Here is a 15,396-nt window from a genome sequence, read left to right on the forward strand (position 1 = left end):
TCTCTGTGTTGGTTAATTAAGGTAGACTATGTGTGTCAGATAGAAACCGTTTCTCTGTGTTGGTTAATTAAGGTAGACTATGTGTCAGACAGAAACCGTTTCTCTGTGTTGGTTAATTAAGGTAGACTATGTGTGTCAGATAGAAACCGTTTCTCTGTGTTGGTTAATTAAGGTAGACTATGTGTGTCAGATAGAAACCGTTTCTCTGTGTTGGTTAATTAAGGTAGACTATGTGTGTCAGATAGAAACCGTTTCTCTGTGTTGGTTAATTAAGGTAGACTATGTGTGTCAGATAGAAACCGTGTCTCTGTGTTGGTTAATTAAGGTAGACTATGTGTCAGACAGAAACCGTTTCTCTGTGTTGGTTAATTAAGGTAGACTATGTGTCAGATAGAAACCGTTTCTCTGTGTTGGTTAATTAAGGTAGACTAGGTGTCAGATAGAAACCGTTTCTCTGTGTTGGTTAATTAAGGTAGACTATGTGTCAGATAGAAACCGTTTCTCTGTGTTGGTTAATTAAGGTAGACTATGTGTCAGATAGAAACTGTTTCTCTGTGTTGGTTAATTAAGGTAGACTGTGTGTGTCAGATAGAAACCGTTTCTCTGTGTTGGTTAATTAAGGTAGACTATGTGTGTCAGATAGAAACCGTTTCTCTGTGTTGGTTAATTAAGGTAGAAACTGTTTCTCTGTGTTGGTAAATTAAGGTAGACTATGTGTGTCAGACAGAAACCGTTTCTCTGTGTTGGTTAATTAAGGTAGACTATGTGTGTCAGATAGAAACCGTTTCTCTGTGTTGGTTAATTAAGGTAGACTATGTGTGTCAGACAGAAACCGTTTCTCTGTGTTGGTTAATTAAGGTAGAAACCGTTTCTCTGTGTTGGTTAATTAAGGTAGACTATGTGTGTCAGACAGAAACCGTTTCTCTGTGTTGGTTAATTAAGGTAGAAACCGTTTCTCTGTGTTGGTTAATTAAGGTAGACTATGTGTGTCAGATAGAAACTGTTTCTCTGTGTTGGTTAATTAAGGTAGACTATGTGTCAGATAGAAACCGTTTCTCTGTGTTGGTTAATTAAGGTAGACTATGTGTCAGACAGAAACCGTTTCTCTGTGTTGGTTAATTAAGGTAGACTATGTGTGTCAGATAGAAACCGTTTCTCTGTGTTGGTTAATTAAGGTAGACTATGTGTGTCAGATAGAAACCGTTTCTCTGTGTTGGTTAATTAAGGTAGACTATGTGTCAGACAGAAACCGTTTCTCTGTGTTGGTTAATTAAGGTAGACTATGTGTGTCAGATAGAAACCGTTTCTCTGTGTTGGTTAATTAAGGTAGACTATGTGTGTCAGATAGAAACCGTTTCTCTGTGTTGGTTAATTAAGGTAGACTATGTGTGTCAGATAGAAACCGTTTCTCTGTGTTGGTTAATTAAGGTAGACTATGTGTGTCAGATAGAAACCGTTTCTCTGTGTTGGTTAATTAAGGTAGACTATGTGTCAGACAGAAACCGTTTCTCTGTGTTGGTTAATTAAGGTAGACTATGTGTCAGATAGAAACTGTTTCTCTGTGTTGGTTAATTAAGGTAGACTATGTGTCAGATAGAAACCGTTTCTCTGTGTTGGTTAATTAAGGTAGACTATGTGTCAGATGGAAACCGTTTCTCTGTGTTGGTTAATTAAGGTAGACTAGGTGTCAGATAGAAACCGTTTCTCTGTGTTGGTTAATTAAGGTAGACTATGTGTCAGATAGAAACCGTTTCTCTGTGTTGGTTAATTAAGGTAGACTATGTGTCAGATAGAAACTGTTTCTCTGTGTTGGTTAATTAAGGTAGACTGTGTGTGTCAGATAGAAACCGTTTCTCTGTGTTGGTTAATTAAGGTAGACTATGTGTGTCAGATAGAAACCGTTTCTCTGTGTTGGTTAATTAAGGTAGAAACTGTTTCTCTGTGTTGGTAAATTAAGGTAGACTATGTGTGTCAGACAGAAACCGTTTCTCTGTGTTGGTTAATTAAGGTAGACTATGTGTGTCAGATAGAAACCGTTTCTCTGTGTTGGTTAATTAAGGTAGACTATGTGTGTCAGACAGAAACCGTTTCTCTGTGTTGGTTAATTAAGGTAGAAACCGTTTCTCTGTGTTGGTTAATTAAGGTAGACTATGTGTGTCAGACAGAAACCGTTTCTCTGTGTTGGTTAATTAAGGTAGAAACCGTTTCTCTGTGTTGGTTAATTAAGGTAGACTATGTGTGTCAGATAGAAACTGTTTCTCTGTGTTGGTTAATTAAGGTAGACTATGTGTCAGATAGAAACCGTTTCTCTGTGTTGGTTAATTAAGGTAGACTATGTGTCAGACAGAAACCGTTTCTCTGTGTTGGTTAATTAAGGTAGACTATGTGTGTCAGATAGAAACCGTTTCTCTGTGTTGGTTAATTAAGGTAGAAACTGTTTCTCTGTGTTGGTTAATTAAGGTAGACTATGTGTGTCAGATAGAAACCGTTTCTCTGTGTTGGTTAATTAAGGTAGACTATGTGTCAGACAGAAACCGTTTCTCTGTGTTGGTTAATTAAGGTAGACTATGTGTGTCAGATAGAAACCGTTTCTCTGTGTTGGTTAATTAAGGTAGACTATGTGTGTCAGATAGAAACCGTTTCTCTGTGTTGGTTAATTAAGGTAGACTATGTGTGTCAGATAGAAACCGTTTCTCTGTGTTGGTTAATTAAGGTAGACTATGTGTGTCAGATAGAAACCGTTTCTCTGTGTTGGTTAATTAAGGTAGACTATGTGTCAGACAGAAACCGTTTCTCTGTGTTGGTTAATTAAGGTAGACTATGTGTCAGATAGAAACTGTTTCTCTGTGTTGGTTAATTAAGGTAGACTATGTGTCAGATAGAAACCGTTTCTCTGTGTTGGTTAATTAAGGTAGACTATGTGTCAGATAGAAACCGTTTCTCTGTGTTGGTTAATTAAGGTAGACTATGTGTCAGATAGAAACCGTTTCTCTGTGTTGGTTAATTAAGGTAGACTATGTGTCAGATAGAAACTGTTTCTCTGTGTTGGTTAATTAAGGTAGACTGTGTGTGTCAGATAGAAACCGTTTCTCTGTGTTGGTTAATTAAGGTAGAAACTGTTTCTCTGTGTTGGTTAATTAAGGTAGACTATGTGTGTCAGATAGAAACCGTTTCTCTGTGTTGGTTAATTAAGGTAGAAACCGTTTCTCTGTGTTGGTTAATTAAGGTAGACTATGTGTCAGACAGAAACCGTTTCTCTGTGTTGGTTAATTAAGGTAGACTATGTGTCAGACAGAAACCGCTTCTCTGTGTTGGTTAATTAAGGTAGACTATGTGTGTCAGATAGAAACCGTTTCTCTGTGTTGGTTAATTAAGGTAGACTATGTGTGTCAGATAGAAACCGTTTCTCTGTGTTGGTTAATTAAGGTAGACTATGTGTGTCAGATAGAAACCGTTTCTCTGTGTTGGTTAATTAAGGTAGACTATGTGTCAGATAGAAACCGTTTCTCTGTGTTGGTTAATTAAGGTAGACTATGTGTCAGATAGAAACCGTTTCTCTGTGTTGGTTAATTAAGGTAGACTATGTGTCAGATAGAAACCGTTTCTCTGTGTTGGTTAATTAAGGTAGACTATGTGTCAGATAGAAACCGTTTCTCTGTGTTGGTTAATTAAGGTAGACTATGTGTCAGATAGAAACCGTTTCTCTGTGTTGGTTAATTAAGGTAGACTATGTGTCAGATAGAAACTGTTTCTCTGTGTTGGTTAATTAAGGTAGACTGTGTGTGTCAGATAGAAACCGTTTCTCTGTGTTGGTTAATTAAGGTAGAAACCGTTTCTCTGTGTTGGTTAATTAAGGTAGACTATGTGTGTCAGACAGAAACCGTTTCTCTGTGTTGGTTAATTAAGGTAGAAACTGTTTCTCTGTGTTGGTTAATTAAGGTAGACTATGTGTGTCAGACAGAAACCGTTTCTCTGTGTTGGTTAATTAAGGTAGACTATGTGTGTCAGATAGAAACCGTTTCTCTGTGTTGGTTAATTAAGGTAGACTATGTGTCAGATAGAAACCGTTTCTCTGTGTTGGTTAATTAAGGTAGACTATTTGTCAGACAGAAACCGTTTCTCTGTGTTGGTTAATTAAGGTAGACTATGTGTGTCAGATAGAAACCGTTTCTCTGTGTTGGTTAATTAAGGTAGAAACTGTTTCTCTGTGTTGGTTAATTAAGGTAGACTATGTGTGTCAGATAGAAACCGTTTCTCTGTGTTGGTTAATTAAGGTAGAAACCGTTTCTCTGTGTTGGTTAATTAAGGTAGACTATGTGTCAGACAGAAACCGTTTCTCTGTGTTGGTTAATTAAGGTAGACTATGTGTGTCAGATAGAAACCGTTTCTCTGTGTTGGTTAATTAAGGTAGACTATGTGTGTCAGATAGAAACCGTTTCTCTGTGTTGGTTAATTAAGGTAGACTATGTGTGTCAGATAGAAACCGTTTCTCTGTGTTGGTTAATTAAGGTAGACTATGTGTGTCAGATAGAAACCGTTTCTCTGTGTTGGTTAATTAAGGTAGACTATGTGTCAGACAGAAACCGTTTCTCTGTGTTGGTTAATTAAGGTAGACTATGTGTCAGATAGAAACCGTTTCTCTGTGTTGGTTAATTAAGGTAGACTATGTGTCAGATAGAAACCGTTTCTCTGTGTTGGTTAATTAAGGTAGACTATGTGTCAGATAGAAACCGTTTCTCTGTGTTGGTTAATTAAGGTAGAAACTGTTTCTCTGTGTTGGTTAATTAAGGTAGACTATGTGTGTCAGACAGAAACCGTTTCTCTGTGTTGGTTAATTAAGGTAGACTATGTGTGTCAGATAGAAACCGTTTCTCTGTGTTGGTTAATTAAGGTAGACTATGTGTGTCAGATAGAAACCGTTTCTCTGTGTTGGTTAATTAAGGTAGACTATGTGTGTCAGACAGAAACCGTTTCTCTGTGTTGGTTAATTAAGGTAGAAACCGTTTCTCTGTGTTGGTTAATTAAGGTAGACTATGTGTGTCAGACAGAAACCGTTTCTCTGTGTTGGTTAATTAAGGTAGAAACCGTTTCTCTGTGTTGGTTAATTAAGGTAGAAACCGTTTCTCTGTGTTGGTTAATTAAGGTAGACTATGTGTCAGACAGAAACCGTTTCTCTGTGTTGGTTAATTAAGGTAGACTATGTGTGTCAGATAGAAACCGTTTCTCTGTGTTGGTTAATTAAGGTAGAAACTGTTTCTCTGTGTTGGTTAATTAAGGTAGACTATGTGTGTCAGATAGAAACCGTTTCTCTGTGTTGGTTAATTAAGGTAGAAACCGTTTCTCTGTGTTGGTTAATTAAGGTAGACTATGTGTCAGACAGAAACCGTTTCTCTGTGTTGGTTAATTAAGGTAGACTATGTGTGTCAGATAGAAACCGTTTCTCTGTGTTGGTTAATTAAGGTAGACTATGTGTCAGACAGAAACCGTTTCTCTGTGTTGGTTGATTAAGGTAGACTATGTGTCAGACAGAAACCGTTTCTCTGTGTTGGTTAATTAAGGTAGACTATGTGTGTCAGATAGAAACCGTTTCTCTGTGTTGGTTAATTAAGGTAGACTATGTGTCAGACAGAAACCGTTTCTCTGTGTTGGTTAATTAAGGTAGAAACTGTTTCTCTGTGTTGGTTAATTAAGGTAGACTATGTGTGTCAGATAGAAACCGTTTCTCTGTGTTGGTTAATTAAGGTAGACTATGTGTCAGACAGAAACCGTTTCTCTGTGTTGGTTAATTAAGGTAGACTATGTGTGTCAGATAGAAACCGTTTCTCTGTGTTGGTTAATTAAGGTAGACTATGTGTCAGACAGAAACCGTTTCTCTGTGTTGGTTAATTAAGGTAGACTATGTGTGTCAGATAGAAACCGTTTCTCTGTGTTGGTTAATTAAGGTAGACTATGTGTGTCAGATAGAAACCGTTTCTCTGTGTTGGTTAATTAAGGTAGACTATGTGTGTCAGATAGAAACCGTTTCTCTGTGTTGGTTAATTAAGGTAGACTATGTGTCAGATAGAAACCGTTTCTCTGTGTTGGTTAATTAAGGTAGACTATGTGTCAGATAGAAACCGTTTCTCTGTGTTGGTTAATTAAGGTAGACTATGTGTCAGATAGAAACCGTTTCTCTGTGTTGGTTAATTAAGGTAGACTATGTGTCAGATAGAAACCGTTTCTCTGTGTTGGTTAATTAAGGTAGACTATGTGTCAGATAGAAACTGTTTCTCTGTGTTGGTTAATTAAGGTAGACTGTGTGTGTCAGATAGAAACCGTTTCTCTGTGTTGGTTAATTAAGGTAGAAACCGTTTCTCTGTGTTGGTTAATTAAGGTAGACTATGTGTGTCAGACAGAAACCGTTTCTCTGTGTTGGTTAATTAAGGTAGAAACTGTTTCTCTGTGTTGGTTAATTAAGGTAGACTATGTGTGTCAGACAGAAACCGTTTCTCTGTGTTGGTTAATTAAGGTAGACTATGTGTGTCAGATAGAAACCGTTTCTCTGTGTTGGTTAATTAAGGTAGACTATGTGTCAGATAGAAACCGTTTCTCTGTGTTGGTTAATTAAGGTAGACTATTTGTCAGACAGAAACCGTTTCTCTGTGTTGGTTAATTAAGGTAGACTATGTGTGTCAGATAGAAACCGTTTCTCTGTGTTGGTTAATTAAGGTAGAAACTGTTTCTCTGTGTTGGTTAATTAAGGTAGACTATGTGTGTCAGATAGAAACCGTTTCTCTGTGTTGGTTAATTAAGGTAGAAACCGTTTCTCTGTGTTGGTTAATTAAGGTAGACTATGTGTCAGACAGAAACCGTTTCTCTGTGTTGGTTAATTAAGGTAGACTATGTGTGTCAGATAGAAACCGTTTCTCTGTGTTGGTTAATTAAGGTAGACTATGTGTGTCAGATAGAAACCGTTTCTCTGTGTTGGTTAATTAAGGTAGACTATGTGTGTCAGATAGAAACCGTTTCTCTGTGTTGGTTAATTAAGGTAGACTATGTGTGTCAGATAGAAACCGTTTCTCTGTGTTGGTTAATTAAGGTAGACTATGTGTCAGACAGAAACCGTTTCTCTGTGTTGGTTAATTAAGGTAGACTATGTGTCAGATAGAAACCGTTTCTCTGTGTTGGTTAATTAAGGTAGACTATGTGTCAGATAGAAACCGTTTCTCTGTGTTGGTTAATTAAGGTAGACTATGTGTCAGATAGAAACCGTTTCTCTGTGTTGGTTAATTAAGGTAGACTATGTGTCAGATAGAAACCGTTTCTCTGTGTTGGTTAATTAAGGTAGACTATGTGTCAGATAGAAACTGTTTCTCTGTGTTGGTTAATTAAGGTAGACTGTGTGTGTCAGATAGAAACCGTTTCTCTGTGTTGGTTAATTAAGGTAGAAACCGTTTCTCTGTGTTGGTTAATTAAGGTAGACTATGTGTGTCAGACAGAAACCGTTTCTCTGTGTTGGTTAATTAAGGTAGAAACTGTTTCTCTGTGTTGGTTAATTAAGGTAGACTATGTGTGTCAGACAGAAACCGTTTCTCTGTGTTGGTTAATTAAGGTAGACTATGTGTGTCAGATAGAAACCGTTTCTCTGTGTTGGTTAATTAAGGTAGACTATGTGTGTCAGACAGAAACCGTTTCTCTGTGTTGGTTAATTAAGGTAGAAACTGTTTCTCTGTGTTGGTTAATTAAGGTAGACTATGTGTGTCAGACAGAAACCGTTTCTCTGTGTTGGTTAATTAAGGTAGACTATGTGTGTCAGATAGAAACCGTTTCTCTGTGTTGGTTAATTAAGGTAGACTATGTGTCAGATAGAAACCGTTTCTCTGTGTTGGTTAATTAAGGTAGACTATTTGTCAGACAGAAACCGTTTCTCTGTGTTGGTTAATTAAGGTAGACTATGTGTGTCAGATAGAAACCGTTTCTCTGTGTTGGTTAATTAAGGTAGAAACTGTTTCTCTGTGTTGGTTAATTAAGGTAGACTATGTGTGTCAGATAGAAACCGTTTCTCTGTGTTGGTTAATTAAGGTAGAAACCGTTTCTCTGTGTTGGTTAATTAAGGTAGACTATGTGTCAGACAGAAACCGTTTCTCTGTGTTGGTTAATTAAGGTAGACTATGTGTGTCAGATAGAAACCGTTTCTCTGTGTTGGTTAATTAAGGTAGACTATGTGTGTCAGATAGAAACCGTTTCTCTGTGTTGGTTAATTAAGGTAGACTATGTGTGTCAGATAGAAACCGTTTCTCTGTGTTGGTTAATTAAGGTAGACTATGTGTGTCAGATAGAAACCGTTTCTCTGTGTTGGTTAATTAAGGTAGACTATGTGTCAGACAGAAACCGTTTCTCTGTGTTGGTTAATTAAGGTAGACTATGTGTCAGATAGAAACCGTTTCTCTGTGTTGGTTAATTAAGGTAGACTATGTGTCAGATAGAAATCGTTTCTCTGTGTTGGTTAATTAAGGTAGACTATGTGTCAGATAGAAACCGTTTCTCTGTGTTGGTTAATTAAGGTAGACTATGTGTCAGATAGAAACTGTTTCTCTGTGTTGGTTAATTAAGGTAGACTGTGTGTGTCAGATAGAAACCGTTTCTCTGTGTTGGTTAATTAAGGTAGACTATGTGTGTCAGATAGAAACCGTTTCTCTGTGTTGGTTAATTAAGGTAGAAACTGTTTCTCTGTGTTGGTTAATTAAGGTAGACTATGTGTGTCAGACAGAAACCGTTTCTCTGTGTTGGTTAATTAAGGTAGACTATGTGTGTCAGATAGAAACCGTTTCTCTGTGTTGGTTAATTAAGGTAGACTATGTGTGTCAGATAGAAACCGTTTCTCTGTGTTGGTTAATTAAGGTAGACTATGTGTGTCAGACAGAAACCGTTTCTCTGTGTTGGTTAATTAAGGTAGAAACCGTTTCTCTGTGTTGGTTAATTAAGGTAGACTATGTGTGTCAGACAGAAACCGTTTCTCTGTGTTGGTTAATTAAGGTAGAAACCGTTTCTCTGTGTTGGTTAATTAAGGTAGAAACCGTTTCTCTGTGTTGGTTAATTAAGGTAGACTATGTGTCAGACAGAAACCGTTTCTCTGTGTTGGTTAATTAAGGTAGACTATGTGTGTCAGATAGAAACCGTTTCTCTGTGTTGGTTAATTAAGGTAGAAACTGTTTCTCTGTGTTGGTTAATTAAGGTAGACTATGTGTGTCAGATAGAAACCGTTTCTCTGTGTTGGTTAATTAAGGTAGAAACCGTTTCTCTGTGTTGGTTAATTAAGGTAGACTATGTGTCAGACAGAAACCGTTTCTCTGTGTTGGTTGATTAAGGTAGACTATGTGTCAGACAGAAACCGTTTCTCTGTGTTGGTTAATTAAGGTAGACTATGTGTGTCAGATAGAAACCGTTTCTCTGTGTTGGTTAATTAAGGTAGACTATGTGTCAGACAGAAACCGTTTCTCTGTGTTGGTTAATTAAGGTAGAAACTGTTTCTCTGTGTTGGTTAATTAAGGTAGACTATGTGTGTCAGATAGAAACCGTTTCTCTGTGTTGGTTAATTAAGGTAGACTATGTGTCAGACAGAAACCGTTTCTCTGTGTTGGTTAATTAAGGTAGACTATGTGTGTCAGATAGAAACCGTTTCTCTGTGTTGGTTAATTAAGGTAGACTATGTGTCAGACAGAAACCGTTTCTCTGTGTTGGTTAATTAAGGTAGACTATGTGTGTCAGATAGAAACCGTTTCTCTGTGTTGGTTAATTAAGGTAGACTATGTGTGTCAGATAGAAACCGTTTCTCTGTGTTGGTTAATTAAGGTAGACTATGTGTGTCAGATAGAAACCGTTTCTCTGTGTTGGTTAATTAAGGTAGACTATGTGTCAGATAGAAACCGTTTCTCTGTGTTGGTTAATTAAGGTAGACTATGTGTCAGATAGAAACCGTTTCTCTGTGTTGGTTAATTAAGGTAGACTATGTGTCAGATAGAAACCGTTTCTCTGTGTTGGTTAATTAAGGTAGACTATGTGTCAGATAGAAACCGTTTCTCTGTGTTGGTTAATTAAGGTAGACTATGTGTCAGATAGAAACTGTTTCTCTGTGTTGGTTAATTAAGGTAGACTGTGTGTGTCAGATAGAAACCGTTTCTCTGTGTTGGTTAATTAAGGTAGAAACTGTTTCTCTGTGTTGGTTAATTAAGGTAGACTATGTGTGTCAGACAGAAACCGTTTCTCTGTGTTGGTTAATTAAGGTAGAAACTGTTTCTCTGTGTTGGTTAATTAAGGTAGACTATGTGTGTCAGACAGAAACCGTTTCTCTGTGTTGGTTAATTAAGGTAGACTATGTGTGTCAGATAGAAACCGTTTCTCTGTGTTGGTTAATTAAGGTAGACTATGTGTGTCAGATAGAAACCGTTTCTCTGTGTTGGTTAATTAAGGTAGACTATGTGTGTCAGATAGAAACCGTTTCTCTGTGTTGGTTAATTAAGGTAGACTATGTGTGTCAGATAGAAACCGTTTCTCTGTGTTGGTTAATTAAGGTAGACTATGTGTGTCAGATAGAAACCGTTTCTCTGTGTTGGTTAATTAAGGTAGACTATGTGTCAGACAGAAACCGTTTCTCTGTGTTGGTTAATTAAGGTAGACTCTGTGTGTCAGATAGAAACCGTTTCTCTGTGTTGGTTAATTAAGGTAGAAACTGTTTCTCTGTGTTGGTTAATTAAGGTAGACTATGTGTGTCAGATAGAAACCGTTTCTCTGTGTTGGTTAATTAAGGTAGACTATGTGTGTCAGATAGAAACCGTTTCTCTGTGTTGGTTAATTAAGGTAGACTATGTGTGTCAGATAGAAACCGTTTCTCTGTGTTGGTTAATTAAGGTAGAAACTGTTTCTCTGTGTTGGTTAATTAAGGTAGTCTATGTGTGTCAGATAGAAACCGTTTCTCTGTGTTGGTTAATTAAGGTAGACTATGTGTGTCAGATAGAAACCGTTTCTCTGTGTTGGTTAATTAAGGTAGACTATGTGTGTCAGATAGAAACCGTTTCTCTGTGTTGGTGAATTAAGGTAGACTATGTGTGTCAGATAGAAACCGTTTCTCTGTGTTGGTTAATTAAGGTAGACTATGTGTGTCAGATAGAAACCGTTTCTCTGTGTTGGTTAATTAAGGTAGAAACTGTTTCTCTGTGTTGGTTAATTAAGGTAGACTATGTGTGTCAGATAGAAACCGTTTCTCTGTGTTGGTTAATTAAGGTAGACTATGTGTGTCAGATAGAAACCGTTTCTCTGTGTTGGTTAATTAAGGTAGACTATGTGTGTCAGATAGAAACCGTTTCTCTGTGTTGGTTAATTAAGGTAGAAACTGTTTCTCTGTGTTGGTTAATTAAGGTAGACTATGTGTGTCAGATAGAAACCGTTTCTCTGTGTTGGTTAATTAAGGTAGACTATGTGTGTCAGATAGAAACCGTTTCTCTGTGTTGGTTAATTAAGGTAGACTATGTGTGTCAGATAGAAACCGTTTCTCTGTGTTGGTGAATTAAGGTAGACTATGTGTGTCAGATAGAAACCGTTTCTCTGTGTTGGTTAATTAAGGTAGACTATGTGTGTCAGATAGAAACCGTTTCTCTGTGTTGGTTAATTAAGGTAGACTATGTGTGTCAGATAGAAACCGTTTCTCTGTGTTGGTTAATTAAGGTAGACTATGTGTCAGATAGAAACCGTTTCTCTGTGTTGGTTAATCAAGGTAACATCTCTTAAACTCTGAACACTCTGATAGTTGAGAACCGCAGCAGTTAATCCATTGTGACTGTCACAGAGACGACCATCCCTGTTACACTGTCCCAGGAAAAACAAGTGGTGGGAGTTACTCATTGGTGCTGGATGAGATGAGTCTCTCCCCCGTCACAATGTAACGTGTTGCTTTTATTACAGCACCTTCAGCACCTTCAATAATGTGCAAATATTGTACAATCTAGGTGAGCAAAGCTCTTAGAGACTTACCCAGAAAGACTCACAGCTGTAATCACTGCCGAATGTAATTCTAACATGTATTGAGGCTGGGTTTGTGAAATCAGCTGATGTAAGAAGGGCTTTTTAAATAAACGTGATTGATTGATTATAAATACATTTGATTATTGACTCAGAGGTGGGAACACCTATGTAAATGAGATATTTCTGTATTTAGTTTCCAATAAATTTGATAAAAACACGTTTTCACTTAGTCATTATGGGTTACTGTGTGTAGATGGGCGGGCAGAAAGATCAATGGAATCCATTTTGAATTCAGGCTGTAACCCAACAACATGTGGAACAAGTGAAGGGGTATGAAGACATTCTGAAGGCATTCACTGTAAGGTATCTGACAGTTCTGTCTGTAATAAACCAGGAAATATGGTAGGTTTGATGGATATGGTTCATCTTCTGTGAGGTTGTTGTCTTCACATTCTGAAGGCACTGCATCTGGCAAAACACTCGCAATATAAATCCAATCGATTCTAATTGTAGAAGTGTGACGCCACCCAGCTCTGCACCCCCTGTCCTTACGCCCCTGTAGATAATGATATACGGGGGAAACAGAATAATAGTAAAGCAGAATGATGCTGGAGCCTTTACCTGTCTTCAGGGTCTGGAGAAGTCATGCTCCTGGTGACGTAACACATCTGTAAGGGGATGTACCTCCTGTCCCCCTGTAGGGACATGGTGGGGGTGACGGGGACGTCACAGTGGGGGCTACCCAGCCTCGGGGACTCAGGTGGGGGCGTCTCCCAGCCTATCTCTGACACAGGAGAACCCTTCTTCACATAGGGGCTGGCTTCCCTCATGTACTTCACTGGGAATATGAGAGAGGAGAATTATGAGTAAGCTTTTTCACAACCTGTCTAGGGGCTGGCTTCTCTCATGTACTTCACTGGGAATATGAGAGAGGAGAATTATGAGTAAGCTTTTTCACAACCTGTCTAGGGGCTGGCTTCTCTCATGTACTTCACTGGGAATATGAGAGAGGAGAATTATGAGTAAGCTTTTTCACAACCTGTCTAGAGGCTGGCTTCTCTCATGTACTTCACTGGGAATATGAGAGAGGAGAATTATGAGTAAGCTTTTTCACAACCTGTCTAGAGGCTGGCTTCTCTCATGTACTTCACTGGGAATATGAGAGAGGAGAATTATGAGTAAGCTTTTTCACAACCTGTCTAGAGGCTGGCTTCTCTCATGTACTTCACTGGGAATATGAGAGAGGAGAATTATGAGTAAGCTTTTTCACAACCTGTCTAGGGGCTGGCTTCTCTCATGTACTTCACTGGGAATATGAGAGAGGAGAATTATGAGTATGCTTTTTCACAACCTGTCTAGAGGCTGGCTTCTCTCATGTACTTCACTGGGAATATGAGAGAGGAGAATTATGAGTAAGCTTTTTCACAACCTGTCTAGGGGCTGGCTTCCCTCATGTACTTCACTGGGAATATGAGAGAGGAGAATTATGAGTAAGCTTTTTCACAACCTGTCTAGGGGCTGGCTTCTCTCATGTACTTCACTGGGAATATGAGAGAGGAGAATTATGAGTAAGCTTTTTCACAACCTGTCTAGAGGCTAGCTTCTCTCATGTACTTCACTGGGAATATGAGAGAGGATAATTATGAGTAAGCTTTTTCACAACCTGTCTAGAGGCTGGCTTCTCTCATGTACTTCACTGGGAATATGAGAGAGGAGAATTATGAGTAAGCTTTTTCACAACCTGTCTAGAGGCTGGCTTCTCTCATGTACTTCACTGGGAATATGAGAGAGGAGAATTATGAGTAAGCTTTTTCACAACCTGTCTAGGGGCTGGCTTCTCTCATGTACTTCACTGGGAATATGAGAGAGGAGAATTATGAGTAAGCTTTTTCACAACCTGTCTAGGGGCTGGCTTCTCTCATGTACTTCACTGGGAATATGAGAGAGGAGAATTATGAGTAAGCTTTTTCACAACCTGTCTAGGGGCTGGCTTCTCTCATGTACTTCACTGGGAATATGAGAGAGGAGAATTATGAGTAAGCTTTTTCACAACCTGTCTAGGGGCTGGCTTCTCTCATGTACTTCACTGGGAATATGAGAGAGGAGAATTATGAGTAAGCTTTTTCACAACCTGTCTAGGGGCTGGCTTCTCTCATGTACTTCACTGGGAATATGAGAGAGGAGAATTATGAGTAAGCTTTTTCACAACCTGTCTAGAGGCTAGCTTCTCTCATGTACTTCACTGGGAATATGAGAGAGGATAATTATGAGTAAGCTTTTTCACAACCTGTCTAGAGGCTGGCTTCTCTCATGTACTTCACTGGGAATATGAGAGAGGAGAATTATGAGTAAGCTTTTTCACAACCTGTCTAGAGGCTGGCTTCTCTCATGTACTTCACTGGGAATATGAGAGAGGAGAATTATGAGTAAGCTTTTTCACAACCTGTCTAGGGGCTGGCTTCTCTCATGTACTTCACTGGGAATATGAGAGAGGAGAATTATGAGTAAGCTTTTTCACAACCTGTCTAGGGGCTGGCTTCTCTCATGTACTTCACTGGGAATATGAGAGAGGAGAATTATGAGTAAGCTTTTTCACAACCTGTCTAGAGGCTGGCTTCTCTCATGTACTTCACTGGGAATATGAGAGAGGAGAATTATGAGTAAGCTTTTTCACAACCTGTCTAGAGGCTGGCTTCTCTCATGTACTTCACTGGGAATATGAGAGAGGAGAATTATGAGTAAGCTTTTTCACAACCTGTCTAGGGGCTGGCTTCTCTCATGTACTTCACTGGGAATATGAGAGAGGAGAATTATGAGTAAGCTTTTTCACAACCTGTCTAGAGGCTGGCTTCTCTCATGTACTTCACTGGGAATATGAGAGAGGAGAATTATGAGTAAGCTTTTTCACAACCTGTCTAGAGGCTGGCTTCTCTCATGTACTTCACTGGGAATATGAGAGAGGAGAATTATGAGTAAGCTTTTTCACAACCTGTCTAGAGGCTGGCTTCCCACATGTACTTCACTGGGAATATGAGAGAGGAGAATTATGAGTAAGCTTTTTCACAACCTGTCTAGAGGCTGGCTTCTCTCATGTACTTCACTGGGAATATGAGAGAGGAGAATTATGAGTAAGCTTTTTCACAACCTGTCTAGGGGCTGGCTTCTCTCATGTACTTCACTGAGAATATGAGAGAGGAGAATTATGAGTAAGCTTTTTCACAACCTGTCTAGAGGCTGGCTTCTCTCATGTACTTCACTGGGAATATGAGAGAGGAGAATTATGAGTAAGCTTTTTCACAACCTGTCTAGAGGCTGGCTTCTCTCATGTACTTCACTGGGAATATGAGAGAGGAGAATTATGAGTAAGCTTTTTCACAACCTGTCTAGAGGCTGGCTTCT

The 15,396-nt window shown here is 38.7% G+C and overlaps 1 protein-coding gene across 3 annotated transcripts in view; it reads right to left on the minus strand.

The window, feature by feature from the left end:
• Window positions 1-15,396, minus strand: part of LOC135538188 (beta-1-syntrophin-like) — a 108,432-nt gene that overhangs the window by 78,872 nt on the left and 14,164 nt on the right. For all 3 annotated transcript variants that reach the window (XM_064964153.1, XM_064964152.1, XM_064964154.1), the window contains exon 2: window positions 12,619-12,835. In XM_064964153.1, coding sequence (XP_064820225.1) covers window positions 12,619-12,835 — 217 coding nt within the window. The remainder of the gene's footprint in view (window positions 1-12,618; window positions 12,836-15,396) is intronic.

Source organism: Oncorhynchus masou, unplaced genomic scaffold, assembly GCF_036934945.1.
Source record: "Oncorhynchus masou masou isolate Uvic2021 unplaced genomic scaffold, UVic_Omas_1.1 unplaced_scaffold_929, whole genome shotgun sequence".
NCBI classification, from domain to species: domain Eukaryota; kingdom Metazoa; phylum Chordata; class Actinopteri; order Salmoniformes; family Salmonidae; genus Oncorhynchus; species Oncorhynchus masou.